General features: G+C 45.6%; 1 protein-coding gene and 1 pseudogene across 4 annotated transcripts in view; both read left to right on the top strand.

Annotated features, from left to right (window-relative positions):
* The window catches only part of LOC111148500 (DDB1 and CUL4 associated factor 5), a 99,878-nt gene extending 86,855 nt beyond the window's left edge, over window positions 1-13,023 (top strand). For all 4 annotated transcript variants that reach the window (XM_022505101.1, XM_022505099.1, XM_022505102.1 and 1 more), the window contains exons 8-9: window positions 5,153-5,280; window positions 10,965-13,023. In XM_022505101.1, coding sequence (XP_022360809.1) covers window positions 5,153-5,280; window positions 10,965-12,734 — 1,898 coding nt within the window. In that variant the 3' untranslated portion in view covers window positions 12,735-13,023. The remainder of the gene's footprint in view (window positions 1-5,152; window positions 5,281-10,964) is intronic.
* LOC111148530 lies at window positions 792-1,285 on the top strand (annotated as a pseudogene).
* Window positions 13,024-15,915: the final 2,892 nt, after the last annotated feature.

Here is a 15,915-nt window from a genome sequence, read left to right as displayed (position 1 = left end):
TGTGGTAGTGAGTCAGTCACTGATACCAGAATCTTGTAAGATGGTCCACTGCTTTTCTAAGACCTTGCAGGAAAAAGGTAAGGGGATTTATAGCCTTCACCTCCCTAGCACCCCATCTGAACCAAAGAAAAGATGGAGATGTAGAATTTTGGCTTTGTAAAAAAAAAAGAGAAAAAGAGTGATGCCAACGTGTTTGGTGGGCCAGTCAGAACAGATGACTGAGAGAAATGACTGTTGGATTGTACAGAAGTGGATAAACAAATGACAGCTGAAGAATGAATGAGGTGGTTTTCCCCAGATATGTGCTGTTTCAGTCATTGGTGTCCATTATTAGTGATGAGGTCTTGACTCAGCTCAGTAACCATGGGCTGAGGTTGATCTGCATCAGGCCCCTAACCGCCGTCTGAGAGATGATCCTGAAGGGACTTTTCTTTTAAATTAACATATAATGCATTATTTGCCTGAGGGTTACAGGTCTGTGAATCATCAGCTGAAGGGACATTTTGTAGCTTACATAGTTCTAAGCAAAGAATATTCCCTGCCTGACTCTTGTCAATTTGATCCTCCTGTTGATGGGTACAGTCTAGCTAAGTAATGGAGAGAGGAGACCCTAAGTTCTCATATATGCTGTTATTTTTGATAACATTATTGTTATTTTGATATTTTACTGATACTGGCATCTTTAGCTATTTCAGATAGAAGAAATCTGGTTTATACAAATCTCCAGGACTGGTAAAAATCTATTCTCTAATAATCATTGTATCTAAACTGTACAGTAGCAGCTGTATTCAGTCATTTGAAACCCAGAAACCAGGAGAGAGACTCTCGAGCCTCCCTGAAGCCCATTCACTGTTCGGATCCTGTGTACACAGCCTTGGATGACTTAAACAAATGGCAGCAATAATTCTTCCTATACCTGTTGTCACCATCAGTGTCTTGGCTCTGTGGATTTCCTAGTTACCATTTTGGGCAGGAAGAAGGAGGAAAGACCTGTATTAAAATCGCTGCCATGGGCAGAATTGGAACTTCTGGCGTTGGTGTGGTTGTGTTTCTCCAGTATTATCTCAACAAGCAGGGAGCCTGGGTCTATATGCTGAAGAAGCCTGACCCTGTGGGACAGCAGACCTGCTCGGCTCATCCTGCTCGGTTCTCCCCAGATGACGAATACTCTCAACACTGAATCACCGTCAAGAAACGCTTCGAGGTGCTCATGACCCAGTAACCGCGCCCTCTGAGGGTCCCTGACATTTCATGTCTCTTTTGCTACCGCTCAGAGACTTTGTGAAACTAAGCTCTTCAAACTGAGCCTTGAAGCCTTCTTACCACCCTTGCTCTTGGGAATCTGGTCTCATCATTGCCTTTGATCATGCTTGTGTGAAGCAGTCATGGTAGCATCCCTCTTAAGGGAGCAGGTTTGAATCCTCCTTCCACAGTTTGAATCATTGCAAGCTTATTAAAATGATTTGAAAGAGAAAGTAAATAAATATATAAACTTGCTGCCATGAAGAGAAACCAGATGAGGTCACATTGTATGGGAGAATAGAAAGCTTTCCCATGGTCTGAGTTCACAGATGTTGAGACCCTTCAGTTATTCTTCAGGCCCAGAAGTTACTGAAGTTGTATTCCAAATCAGCTTTGGTGGAAAGGTCAGTTTGGTTGATAAGCTTTAGGTTCATGGTAGTTGATTCTTTAAGACATGAGACCCTCCATCTGTCCTCCTATGGGTAGTACTTACTCTACAGTTGCCCTCTCCCGGGATGCCTGGGTGGCTCAGTCGATCAGGTGTCTGCCTTCGGCTCAGGTCATGACTCAGGGTCCTGGGATCAAGTCCTGCATAGGGCTCCCTGCTCAGTGGGGAGCCTGCTTCTCCCTCTGCCTGCCACTCCCTCTCTTGAGCTCTTTCCCTGGCAAATAAATAAATAAAAATCCTGAAAAGAAAAAAAGAATCGCCCTCTCCTGAAACACTGGCCATTCAACAAGTACTTACTGAGAGCTGCTTTAGTCCAGCCACTGCACCCCCCGTTCTAGGTGTGAAAGCTCTCATGAACTATTCAGTGTTGGCAATGTGATGAAATGTTCTGGGGGATACAATGGAGCTTGTGCTCTGGATACCACTGGATAAAATCTGCCCCTTCCCATTTTTAAGTTGAGGGCTTAAAAAGAAAACCGACTCATATGGTAACTGCCAGAAAGATTACCAGGTATTTTATGAGCTTCAGACTCCATCCCTGTACAACTCCTTTCATCTCTTAAAGGCCACTGTTACAGTGGAAAGGATATTGGGGGCATTATGGGCAAACAGACTGGTTCAAATCTTGACTCTGCCATTTACTTGACTAGGAGGAAGTCAATCAAATTCTCTGAGTTACTTAAATTACTTCTATTGAAGGCAGTAAGATTAAATAAGAGATTGTACTAGGTTTAACCCGAAGTTTCTTTGCTAGTGACTACCCCAGTGCAGGTATGGGTAGGAGTAGGATATTGGAAACACGGAATTCAGAAGGGACCCATGAGTGGGAATGTGACTTTTTTCTTTTTTAAAGATTTTATTTAGGGGCGCCTGGGTGGCTCAGTGGGTTAAAGCCTCTGCCTTCAGCTCAGGTCATGATCCCAGGATTCTGGGATCGAGCCCCACATCGGGCTCTCTGCTCAGCGGGGAGCCTGCTTCCTCCTCTCTCTCTGCCTGCCTCTCTGCCTACTTGTGATCTGTCTGTCAAATAAATTAAAAAAAAAAAATCTTAAAGATTTTATTTATTTATTTGAGAGAGAGAGAGAATGAGAGAGAGAGCATGAGAAGGGGGAGGGTCAGAGGGAGAAGCAGACTCCTCACCGAGCAGGGAGCCCGATACAGGACTCAATCCCAGGACTCCAGGATCATGACCTGAGCTGAAGGTAGTCGCTCAACCGACTGAGCCACTCAGGTGCCCCGGGAATGCTACTTTTTGAATCAACCTTACATAGGAAACAACAGCAACAAGGGAACTCCTTGGAGGAGGGTAAGATCCCTATATGGGAACAGCTGTTTTAGATTCCCATGGATCTCTTTTCCTTATTTTCTCATTTATTTTTATTTTGACTAAGCTCAGGTTACCTTCCCTTCCTTCCACTCCACTCTGGGAACCCAGTACACTGAGGCTATCTAGGGTTTCCCATCACGGCAGCCTGCTTTGGTGCTTAACCTTTCCTTTTATTTTTATTTGTTTGTTTGTTTGTTTATTTTTTGGTGAGAGAGCACAGGTGGGGGAGGAGGAGAGGCAGAAGCAGAGGGAGAAGGAGAGAGAGACTCCTAAGGAGTCTCCATGCGCAGTGCAGAGACCAACGCAGGACTTGATTTCACAACTCTGAGATCATGACCTGACCTGAAATCAAGAGTCTGGAAGCTTAACCGACTGAACCACCTAGGCGCCCCTAACCTTTCCTGATCCATGAAAACATATGCCCTATGTTTATGTCTCCATAAGGAGAATGCCCTAGTCATTCTCCTTCATGGTTTATTAGCAAACTTGATGATGTTGGGTTGGGATATGGATAGCTTTATGGATAATTCAAATAATAATGTCAGGGGCTCCTGGAGTGGCTCATTCAGTTTAAGCTTCCAGCTCTTGATTTCAGCTCAGGTCATGATCTCTGAGTCATGGGATCAAGCCCCCCATCAGGCTCTGTGCTCACCATGGAGTCTGCTTGTCCTTCTCCCTCTGCTTCTCTCCCCCGCCATGACACTCTCTCTTACTCTCACAAACAAACAAACAAACAAACATTTTTAAAAATAACAGCAAATATGGTGGAAAATTTAGGCAAAGAACATTTTTGTCACTGACCAAATAGAGTAAGCACCCAGTGCTAATTAAGTTGGCAGATCTGAAAGCTCCTATTGTCATAAAAGAGATGTTTATGTACACGGCAGTCAAGAGGAGTATCTTCCATGAGTCAAAAGGGGAGTTGTGTCAGGAGGCCAAATGCAGAAGTCCCCTCCTCCAGAACCAGATTATTTTTAGAGAAGGGATGTTGTGTAGTCATTGTCCCTCTAGACAGTGAGATGAGAAATGTCTGGAATGAAGGTTTAAACAAGCTGGAGTTGGGAGTGAAGTAGAGGCAGGTGGAGCGGAAACTGCCTACTGATACTTTGTTCCCTAATGGTGCCATACTCCTGGGGTGGGGGGGGCTAAGATGGTATTCACGGCTTAGATAAATGAACATTTAACTTGTTTGTGTCTGAATGCATCATATTTTGCCAATTGGCTGGGGACACAGGTTGGCCTATGTGTACTGAGCTGTTGAGGGTTACCCAGAAGCGACCTTGTTTAGAACACGGGTGCATGTGTTCTGTGTGTGATCCATTGAAGGCGAACCTTAGAGATTATTCCAGGTTTATAAATGATGACATCTTCATTTGTGTTATAAATTCCAAGCATCTAGTGCTTTTCCCAGTCACTGAAGAAGAAAGCCTATAGGATGGCCCTTAAAATGTAACTTTTTATCAGTGGCCTCTTGATTTTAATCCATACATCCTGTCTTCTAGCCCCTTATTCTAATTCAGATTCTTAGTACTTGGGCTCTCCCTATCAGGAAAGTGGCCCAAATCTTTCTTTATCCCTAGCACTCCCTGCTATCAGGGTAACAGAAGGATTTTCTCCATTATTTTCCTAGTGGCTTTTGTATGTTTGTTTGTTTACAGCCTTCATCATAGCAATTAAGGGCAAATGGATCCGAGATTTTTTTGTGCATTTAGGTAATTGTATGCTTCTGGTTCTGCATGTCCCTGGCTCAGATGCCTAACTGTTCCCAAGTAGTTCAGTCTCATTCTGTTCATGACTGGCCTTTTCTAAGGTAACACTTGGGTTCTATCTTGGGGATCAAAAACTTGAGAAATGTTTTAAGTGGCTGTGGCTTCATTGACAATGAAATTGCAGTGGGTGGGCGTGGGCAATGCTTAAAGGCTAAATAAAGGCTCTTGGTAAGAGCACATATGCTGAGAGAATATTTCATCTTCCCTCTTTCCATAGCAACTTTATCTGTAAGATTAAGCATTCTGCTGGTGGCATAGTTAATAAAACATCTTGGCTCCACTTCAGAGCTGTTTGTGTGCCATTACTGGAACCTATTACTTTTATCCATTTCATCATTTGATTTTTGTTTCCTTCTGTCTTCCCAGGTGGCATTGGTAGGGTGGTCAACGGAGCCTTCATGGTGCTGAAAGGGCATCGGTCTATTGTTAACCAGGTCCGATTTAACCCTCACACCTACATGATCTGCTCTTCTGGTGTAGAAAAGATTATCAAGGTGAGGCACCTTCCCCTTCTGTTCATTAGACAAATTATTACAATTCATAATTGGAAGAAACTAGAACAATATATATATAGGACCTCATACCTAAACATACTAAAGGTCTATCAAAATTCTCAATTATTTTGGGGCACCTGGCTGGCTCAGTCAGTAGAGCATGCGACTCTTGATCTTAAGGTCGTGAGTTTAAGTCCTATGTTGGGGATCAAGATTACTTAAAATTTTTTTCAATTATTTTAACATTATAAAATATTTTAAAAATGATATTAAAAAGTGGTTTAAAACCCTCTTTTCAGCACCACTTTTAAAAATAGTCACTAGGCTTTGAAACTAGACACCACTTGTATACCACTGCATTTCCAATGGCCTTTGATCTTGAATCTGATGCGTTCTGCTTTCCAAACCTCATCTGGAAGCCACCATCCCCTCAGTTACTCGGTGTGTAGTTTGCATTAATTGCTGTACTAATATGGCACAGACATCACTAAGTGACTGCCAGAACCATAGCTAAATTGTCTCAGAACATATCAAAACCCACTGCATGTGGTTGTGATCGAGGCTAAGCATTTGCATTAATTGCACAGCGACTGAATGAACTTAACCCAGCCAAGGAATTTGTCTAAAGCCTGCAGCTAAGAGACCCAGCCTGGCGTGTGTCCACAGGAGGGTGGCCTACTACCTGTCCCGCACTTTCCAGTTGCTAGTGACCCTTTTCCACATCTGTGAAAATGAAGATTTTGGGGGGCAAATGATGAATCCTTTAGGACTCTCTGATAACTTGATTTTTAAGTAAGGATAGATGATAACCCCCCCCTAAAAGTTAAAACCCCTAATTTTTTTTTTCCTAAAATAATATTGAAAACCTGAGGGAAGGTATCAGGGAAGAAGTAAAAATTGGTTTGCGATGATTTGGTGGTTTTCATTTCCTCCCTCCTTCCCTCCTTCCCTCCCTCCGTATAGAATTAAGCCAAGTTGTACCTGAAGCAAGCGAAGCTATCAGAAATATAATGTTGGAGGATGGGTCAATATTTTTATTTGTTCTCATTCCAGATTCCTTTATGTAAAGTTTTGTTGGTCCTGTGGATCAATGCTGACTTTCATGATTGCGCATGTTTTCCCACAGCACTGGAGCAAGACTTCTAGATCATTTTTACTGACTTTTTCTTTTCAGAGATGATGAGATTTCAATTGTAAACTACCCAGCTGGGGTTAATTACCCAGCCAGTTAGTAGTAAAGTCAGGATAGAGCCCTGTTCTTTGTTCTTCCCAGTGGCCTGTCACCTTCCCCATGCTGGAGGGAAGGCAACAGGGAGCCAGAGGCCTCTGCTGGAGGTGGTCACCTCGGTTGTCCTTCACTGGACAGTCATGGAATTGGCCCTGTCCCTTGAATTGCCTTCTCTTCTCCTTTGGCCTATGACTAATGGGCTGGCACAGTAGCATGTCCTTGCTAGGCCTGTTGACGTCATTCTGTTTCTCAGAGCTCTGCTTGGGCATCTCCTTTAGAAGAGAAATTCCTGCTTGGCTGTGCACTCTGGGATGCTTCTGTACTTAGTCTCCCCAATTATTGTTTAGTCAACTGGAGTCTTTACCCTAAAGGTCATAGTTTGGAAACCAGCCAAGTTCTCAGAGGAGTAAGAGAAGAAAGGGCTTTTTCTCTGGGAGGTTATCCAGGCTGAACTATGGAGCTTACTGCTTCCAGGTTCCAGTGGGGTCTGAATCCTTCCCCACCAGGAGGCACATTTAGCCATTCGAAACCTTAAGTCAGTACAGCTGGTACCCTTGGACAGTTCTTTGAGCCTGTCCCCATCTGTCAAGTGAGGATAGTTATGGTGACTTGCCATCCAGGAGTTCCTTGTGAATTACCTGTGCCTGATAATTTCTGACTATTTTAATAAGTGTCACTTTCCTGCTTGCCATTTCTGAGAGGAACAATGCCTTAAAGAGCGTAATATCTAGCCCAACCCGAGACCTTTTTTCTCTCCACTTTACTCCACCTTCTCCCTTGTCCTTTACTGCTGCTGTCCTAGCCCAGAAGAGAAGAATCCCAGTTGTTGGGACCAGCTTCTTCTTCAGTCCCCTGAAGAAGAATGTCTTGTTTAGCAAAAGAGGGGTTTGTTTTATAGTTAAGCCTGGAGGGGCAAGACAGAGCAAATGCTGACATTTTTTCCTCAAAAGATCAATATTCATTTGTTTACCTATGATATTTGTGATATGTATGATATACCTATGTGTGCCCTTTGTGCTAGACTTTGTGGGGAACATAAAGGCGAAAAAAGGTAATGCAGGTCACCCCATAAGAAAGACAAGAAGTAAATACAATGAAATGTGCAGTAGCTACACAAGAGATGGAAACAGAAATGCTCTGGGGGAGGGAGAGATTTTTTTGTCCCATCTGTGATAACCTTGGGCAGGTAGGATTTGAGCTAGAATTTGGAGAATAAAGACTGCAAAAGGAAGGAGTAAGATATGAGGAACATTCTAAGTAGAGGCAATGGATAGTTAATTATTTTGTTGAATTAATAAATAGTTATTGATCACCTACTGTGTTCTAGCAGTATACTTAAGAATAATTGCTCAGAAGCAGTGAAGCATAGGACCTATTCAGAAAATGACCATGTTTGGCCACAGGGAAGAGCACAAGAATGGAGGACTAAGGTATAAGGCAGGAAGGGGGCTAGGAGGTGGGCCCAGAAGGTCTTGGAAGCCATATTAGAGAGAGTGGAGAACCCTTAAATAGCAATTAGGTCCCTTTCAGTGTAGATTTTCTTGGTAAATGGCCAGATTTCCTAATTTAATATAATAGTACAAAGAGGAGAGGGCTTAGAGCTGCTATGTCAGGCATATCCTGGGCACCTGTGTAGATCAGAACACTTGCTACTTAATTGCTTTCCATTTTGACAATGTTTGAGTAAGAGTTGAAGGGCACCTTTCCCCCTCAGCAATCTCTTGAGCTTGGAGAGAAGCTCAGAAAAGCTTGGAGAGAAATCTGCTCATCCCTCTCCTCCTTTTCTTATGAAACGTGCCCCAGGAGGAGGCTTGTCTATCCACATTTAACATGTCGGGGCAGAAGGTTGTGTTTTTGGTGCTTTACTTCTGAGTTGCTGACTTTCGGTGTAAAGAAATAAATACTTTCACAAATATTTCAAAATATTTTTAGGATGAGGACTAAGATAATTGGGATGGTCCATACTTCTGATGTTCAAAAGTCTCTTTGAGGATGGGTCTAAAGCTTTCTGGGTGAGGAATTCAGCTGCCAAGTGAAACAGAAAGCACCACATTTTTTTGTGTGTTTGGTATAGGTTATGTCATTTCATCATTGTCATTTCTACAGATGAGAAAAGATGTGCTCGAGAGTGAAGTCATTTTGCCCAGGGCCCTGTGGGGCTGGGGTTCCTACCTGTTCTGCCTGTCCCTGCAGCCCGGTGCCACAAGTCTCTGGAGGACTGCAGACTGGCTGTCTGGGATAATGGTTTTGTTTTGCTCTGAATCTTAGGGTTGGATGAGACCCATCTAATTCACTGTTTAGATCAGGGAGCTAAGCTTTATCTGAGGTCAGCCCAAGCTGAGTAGGAACCCACACTCACGTCTCTTGCCTCCTGATGCACGGTTTTGTTCCATTACTCCAGGCTTCAGGAATGAAAGTCTACCTCAGCTTAATACATTCCAGGGCCCAAATAAAAGCTGCTTTCAGTGTTAATGATTTTCATTCCTGAAGTGAAGACGCAGGGACTGGATGGTAGATTAGAACCTAGAAACTGCCTTGTTGCATACTTGGACCACCCTTAATATTTGTACTTCTGTTAACAAATTTTGTGTTTCTGTGAAGCACGTAGAGATTTATCTTTATATTAGACAGCATGGTTAGTAAAATTTTACCATTTTTAAACTGGGAGAGTAAGAGATCTGGCCTTGGAATATAGGATAAGACCCTCCCATCCCACCCCAAAGTCCTAAGGGACCCCTCAGTTTCCTTTCTAAGCTACCGAACTTTAGTTCTCTTGGACATTTGTTTGCAGAAATAGTTATGTGTAGCTTGAGCCCGTTGTTGAGGGCCCTGTCTAAATGGCTCAAAACATAGGGTCTCTCAAAGAATTTGAGAATCTCTTCAGGCAAATCCTTTATTTTCTGCTACTTATTTTCTAACTGTATTCTAGTGTTTCTTAAGTTAGTCTTCCCCTTGTTAAAACTGCAGAGCCCTGGTACCTGCTGATGACTTCATGAATCAGAATCTCTTAAGGGTGGGGCTCAGGAGTGAACACCATTAAGATTCTGTAGGTGACTCCTGTGCACTCCTGAGTGTGAGAACCACTGCCTTAAACCTCCCCCAGGTCAGGTGGTGAAGATGGAGAGAGGAGAACAGCCCAGGAGGTGTAGGCTGTGAATAGTTGAAGGAGAAAGGAATCTGAGTTGGGAGTTGATGAAGAGAGCCAACCTAGGTTTTTCCAGCCCCTTTTGAACTGGAGATCCTCCAAAAAGTTGCTACCTCTCAGAAGTTGCAAATAAAGCATGGGAAGGATGGGGCCTCAAGAAAGTACTCAAAAAGAGGTGAATTTGTCCTTGGATAGCTTTGGGGAAGCAAAGCCATTGTCTTGATAGAGGATAGAGAATGAAGAGCTCTTTTCTGGGTTGGGTGCCATCTAAAGATAGACACCAGCCTGTCAGGCAAGAGAATCGCCTGGAATTTCATCTGAGTTGCCATGGCTACCGGCTGATGTAACTGAGCTTCTGTGTGCTGCTCTGTGGACCAGTCTGGTAGTCAGGTGAAGCTAATTGTTCTCATCTGCAGTGACAGCTTAATTACTTGAACTTGATTTTTGCATAACTTATTCTGCTTGTAAAGTTGGGTCTTTGCAGTCAGGCAGACCTGAATTTGAGTCCTAGCTGTGCGTAATTCTTTTGGCTACCAGCCCATGTGTTTGATGATAGCATGAAGGAGTGTTAAGGTGGGGTGATGGTCTTTTGGGGGGGTGTCCTGCCTATTCCTGCAGCTAACAAGAGAGTTGGGGAGCAGGTCAGCAGCAACCTGGTTAAGAGAACCCAGTTTCCTGGGTAACTAATGCCTGCATGTCCAGGAGGGAAATGCAGTGTAGGCAGTTGGCTATTCTTATCAAGCACCAGTAAGCAATTCCCATTAGTTAAAAATAGAAATGTTGCAGTTGGGGAGAAGTGGAGTTATAGGCTGAAATATTAACTACCACAGAGGACTGACTGCTGGGTCTGTTTTCACTTTGGAAAAGTGGTACCTGTCTGTGCACAGCTTCAGTCTTCTGAGAGTTTTGAACACATTGGCCAATCTTCAAGTCATCCCCTATCCTTTGCAATTATGAAGGGGGTTATTGTAATTTCCAGGCTACTCCCAGAGGAAGCTAAAGGGGAGGGGGCTGGTAGGGGAGATGGTTGTGACTATCCTGGGTCGAGACAAGATTTAGGTCTCCTGACCCTAGGCTAATGCTATGTCCTAGACGATGCTTTTTCCAACACCTGACTCTAGAAGCCTCTGTTTTCCTATGTGGCCCACATAATCCAGTCTGGTAAAGAGTGTATTTTTAAAGCTGGTTAGCAAGTCCTGGCTAAGTGACAGGAAGGGCCTGGAGAAGCTCTGCCTCAGTGTTCTTTATCACCACCAGCTTTGGAGTACTTTCAATCAGGCCTCCTTGGTTTTGTTTTTGCCTTCTGTGCAGATCTGGAGCCCATACAAGCAGCCGGGATGTACGGGAGACCTAGACGGTCGGATTGAGGATGATTCCCGCTGCCTCTATACCCACGAAGAGTACATCAGCCTGGTGCTGAACAGTGGGAGTGGCCTGTCGCATGACTACGCCAACCAGTCCGTGCAGGAAGACCCCCGGATGATGGCCTTCTTTGACTCCCTGGTGCGCCGCGAGATCGAGGGCTGGAGCTCTGACTCCGACAGCGACCTCAGCGAGAGCACCATCCTCCAGCTGCACGCGGGGGTCAGCGAGCGCTCGGGCTACACCGACTCCGAGTCCTCGGCCTCGCTGCCCCGCTCCCCTCCACCCACAGTAGACGAGAATGCCGACAGCGCCTTCCACCTGGGGCCCCTGCGGGTCCCCGCCGCCAACTCAGTGGCGTCCCCTCCGCCACCGCCCACGTGTGAGGACGCGGCATCTCGCCAGCAGCGCCTGTCGGCTCTGCGGCGCTACCAGGACAAACGCCTCCTGGCCCTCTCCAACGAGTCCGACTCCGAAGAGAACGCCTGTGAGGTGGAGCTGGACACAGACCTCTTCCCGCGGCCACGGTCTCCCAGCCCTGAGGACGAGTCCAGCAGCTCCAGCAGCTCCAGCAGCTCCGACGACGAGGAGGAGCTCAACGAGCGCAGAACAGCCACGCGGCAGCGCAATACCCTGCGGCGCCGGCAGAAGGCGGCCCGGGAGGAGAGGCCCGCGCCCCCCAGCAAGCCCGCCAGCGCCTACATCGGAGAGGACAACTGTGACTACCCCCAGATCAAGGTGGACGACCTCTCCTCCTCCCCGCCCTCCTCCCCTGAGCGGAGCACTTCCACGCTGGAGATTCAGCCCAGCCGGGCCTCGCCAACTTCCGACATGGAGTCGGTCGAACGGAAGATTTATAAAGCGTACAAGTGGCTCCGCTACTCCTATATTTCCTACTCCAGTAACAAAGACGGAGAGAGCTCCCTTGTGTCTGGGGAGGCAGATGAAGGGAGGGCGGGAACCAGCCACAAGGACAACCCAGCCCCTTCTTCCAGTAAGGAAGCCTGTCTCAGCACCACCGCAGGCCAGAGGAACCAGGACCTGCCCCCTGAAAGTCGCAGCAAGGATGCTTTTAAAGAAGGGACTTCTGCTAGAAATCCCAGCAGCGGCCCAGGCCAGGAGCACAGCAGCCACCCTTGGGCAGAGGCACCAGAGGACCCCTCCCAGGATGCTAACAATGGTGGCTCTGTAGAACACTCTTTTGAAACCAAGAAGCTCAATGGGAAGGCCCTGAGCAAAGCCCTAAGCAGCCGGGCTGAGGAGCCGCCCTCTCCTCCTGTCCCCAAGGCATCTGGCTCCACTCTCAGCAGTGGGTCTGGCAGCTGTCCCAGGACCCAGTCTGATGACAATGAGGAGAGGAGCCTCGAAACCATCTGTGCCAACCACAACAATGGACGCTTACACCCCCGCCCCCCTCATCCACACAACAATGGGCAGAACTTTGGAGATCTGGAGGCAGTGGCATGCTCTTCCCCGGGACATTCAGACACTGACCATGATAACTTGTCCCTGACAGGGCCACTCCTACACAAAGATTGTTGTGCGTCTGAAATGGCCTGTGAGACCCCCAGTGCTGGAATGAGAGAGGACCCCACTGACCCCCCAGACACAGACAGCAGCAGGGCTGTTCATGGCCATAGTGGCCTCAAAAGGCACCGAGTCGAATTGGAAGATACAGATTCAGAGAATTCCTCTTCAGAGAAGAAATTAAAAACATGATAAATACAAAGGGAAAACAAAAAGCTATGAAAAGTAGCTTTACAAAATTTTTTTTAATCCTTAGTGAACACAGAGGAAAGGAAAAAAAGTATTAAAGGCACATAAAACCAGGGCCTGAAATTTTGTGTCTGATGCTGCTCCCTTCTATTCAGTAATGGGTCTGAATGTCTAGCTGGCCGTTGGCTTGTGCTGTGTGAGGAAAGGAAAAAATCCAAGTGACTCCTTTCTAGTAAGACTCGAGCATCGCGTACTTGTGCGTTTTGTTAAAGTAAATCCTTGTTGAGACGTTTGACTTGTTCTCGTGTGTGTTCACCGGCCGTGTGAGCTCATTGTCTCAGAGGCTTTTCTTTCCCTTCTCCATGAGAAAGGATCTATGGATCTGTATCTTTTGCCATCTCACCTTGTTTACATGCTGTAGGTGTTCTGGTCTTAACGGTGAGCGCCTGCTGGATCCAGCTGTGCTGCCCGTGAGTCGCGGACTAATGGGACTAATGCTGAAAGAACGAAGGGGAGATTGGAAACAGGCCCTCAGCCCATTGGCTGGCTGGAATGGAAAGCATGGGTCCATCCTTAGAGAAATCTTCCATGTTTTCTCTCAGTAGCACTTCTTCTCTGAGCATTTAATGTGGATGTATTAAAAGCGAAGCATTTTTAATGCTAATGAGAGGTTAGCACTTAAGATCAGATTCCAGAGAACATAGATCCCTGATACATTTCACCCGTGGCAGGTTGAGCAGTGCGGCCCCACACTGTACAGAGGCCAGAAAACATGACTAGTTGCGGGTGACACTTTAACCAGTTAGGTGCTAGCTCCTAAGAGACACTCTTAAGGGCCAGCGGGCACTCCCGGGGCCCCATGTGAGGAGAGGAGGGGGTAGAGACCGCTCTCAAGAGCTTTGTGCTCAGACTATTTAAGCGGACGTTCTAGGTATGTTAATGAAAAAGTGTCGTGAAGAGCAGAGTGTGGTACTATATTCGTTTAATTCAACCCAAAATGATTGATCAGAATGGAAGGAACTGGCATCTTCCCGCAGGCTCGCAAGTAGCAGAGGCTGTGGTGTCCTGACCAGATCTTGCAGAGCAGTGGGCATCTCGAAGAAACAGAGTCCTGTTGAGTTGGTATGTTAGGAGGCAGAGAGGAATCTCTGGTTTAAGACTCCTGGCTCCTAGAAGAGACTCCATTTCACTGAGAGGGGGAAAAACCCAAGACATTTTCAGCATCACAGTGGCTTTGCAGTCACTTGCTTATCAGTGAAGGGTTGCACAAGACAGGAAGATCTAGGAAGGACCAGATATCTCGTCGTCACAGATGTCATGAAAAGGCAGAATAGTGGCAAGAAACGAGGAGGAGAGAGAGAAAGAAGCACACTCTTAACTTTCTTGGGTGCAGAGGTGCTAGACCACTTGGGGTGCAGCCAGCATTGGCATAGAAAGGACCGGATGTGTGACTGGTGTGGCCTCTCTGATCCAGCATTCCTTTTAGAGGAGGACTTGTCCTACTGGGACTGGGACCATGTGGAGGATGAAGACTTGGATGAATTTAGGCACTGGGGGAAGAGGGATTATTTATAAAAGGAAGGTTGTTGATCTAAGCCAAAAGGAGACATCATCTGGCTAAGCTTTGTGAAAGGGAAGACGTGCCTGGTATGTGTGATGTGACTTGGGTGTGAAAACACTGTCTAAGGAGGAGATGAAGGAGTATGAGTAGCAGTGGGGATGCTTACGATTGAACAACTGGAATCTCACGGGGAGGGGGAGTGGGAGAGTGATTCTGTAACCGTTAGAACTACTTTGGATTTGTAATCAAAATGGTTCTATGATTTGTCTTTGACTATTCACAGATAATTGTAAATTCTGGTTTTATAAGCCCAAGTCATTTTACATTTGCTTTTCCAAAATTTATTAAATTGGAATTTTTTAATCCTTTATATACAAAAAAAAAAAGATATAATCACTCAGTGTGTGTTTCTCTTCCCCTTCCTAGCCAGCCTACCTAATCTTTTTGTTTTGTTTTATTTAATCTAATCGGTAGCTAGCCCCTTCTGATTTCTCTGAGGACAATCCACTTTTCCTAGAGAAAAAGAAGTTAAGTTCACTTGGGAACTTGCCACTTGGTGGTTACAGTTTCCAAATGCAGAACTTGGATCTTTTCAGGTTAAAAGCCTTAATCCCATTTGGGTACTCCAAAGAGAAGTCAAGTTCATTCTGGTTTAATTTTAGTGTTCAAGAAAGACTTTTTTTAGCAACGAGAGACTCTTCCCAGCACCCCAGGTTCAACTTGCCCGGAGATAAGCCCACAAGGTAACTGGAGGAGGCAGAGAATTGCTAGTCTCTATAGCCACTCTACTCTCCTTTCCAGAAATCTCCTGTCTTGTGATCGTGGGCCTGAAAACCTGGCAGGAACCACTTCTAGAGTCCCTTCGCCAAAATCCTTGTTAATTGAGGCCCCAACTTTGGAGGCTCATTTGATCCCCAAATTCTTCCGTGCTGGTATTTTTACTAGCAGGACAGATGGCACTGATTAGATTAAGAACTATTCGAAAGTGCCTATTACGGTTTGTTTTCTGCATCCTGTACATAAATTTTTAAGTGGCTGGTCCAGATAGGTAAAACCGTTTGTTTCCACTTTATTTTCCATCTGGTTTTGTAAGTGATTCCAGTGTCTCTAAGACAGCAGTAAATGAGTTAAATGAGTAGTTGGCTTGGGGCAAAAGAAGGTTGCAACTGTGCTTGATTTACTAAGCCAGGAGTCCCTTGTTTGTCAAGCTGCCTTCCTCTGCTGAAGCCTTATCTCCTCATAAGCCCCTCCTCCTGTGACTCCCGGCAAAGCTAGCTCTCCTCTTGTGTATATGCAAATAAACCTATTATTCACTTCTCCCGCTTCCTCTTCTCTTCCAGGGAAGACTTGGTTGCTTAGACACCCCTGGTCCTTAATGTCTTTCCTGTTTCAATTCTTACCTAGTTGAAACTTGATTCAAAGCCACTCTGAGGACTAGAAGAAAAACTGGTATTCCATGTTCATGCCAGTGGTCATTGCCTCTCTAGGGATGGAACAAAGGTCACATCTAGACAACGAAATGTAGGGTGAAAGGAGGTATCTACTTGGTCTCCTTTACCAGGCTTACATGGACTCAGGATCGTGAGATCCTGGAATTGACCTTCTATTAGTTGGAACTAAGGG

Source organism: Enhydra lutris, unplaced genomic scaffold, assembly GCF_002288905.1.
Source record: "Enhydra lutris kenyoni isolate GAN:26980312 unplaced genomic scaffold, ASM228890v2 scaffoldscaffold20, whole genome shotgun sequence".
In the NCBI taxonomy this organism is placed as follows: Eukaryota; Metazoa; Chordata; class Mammalia; order Carnivora; family Mustelidae; genus Enhydra; species Enhydra lutris.
Note: the sequence above shows the minus strand (reverse complement) of the source record. Positions and strands in the feature narration are given on the sequence as shown.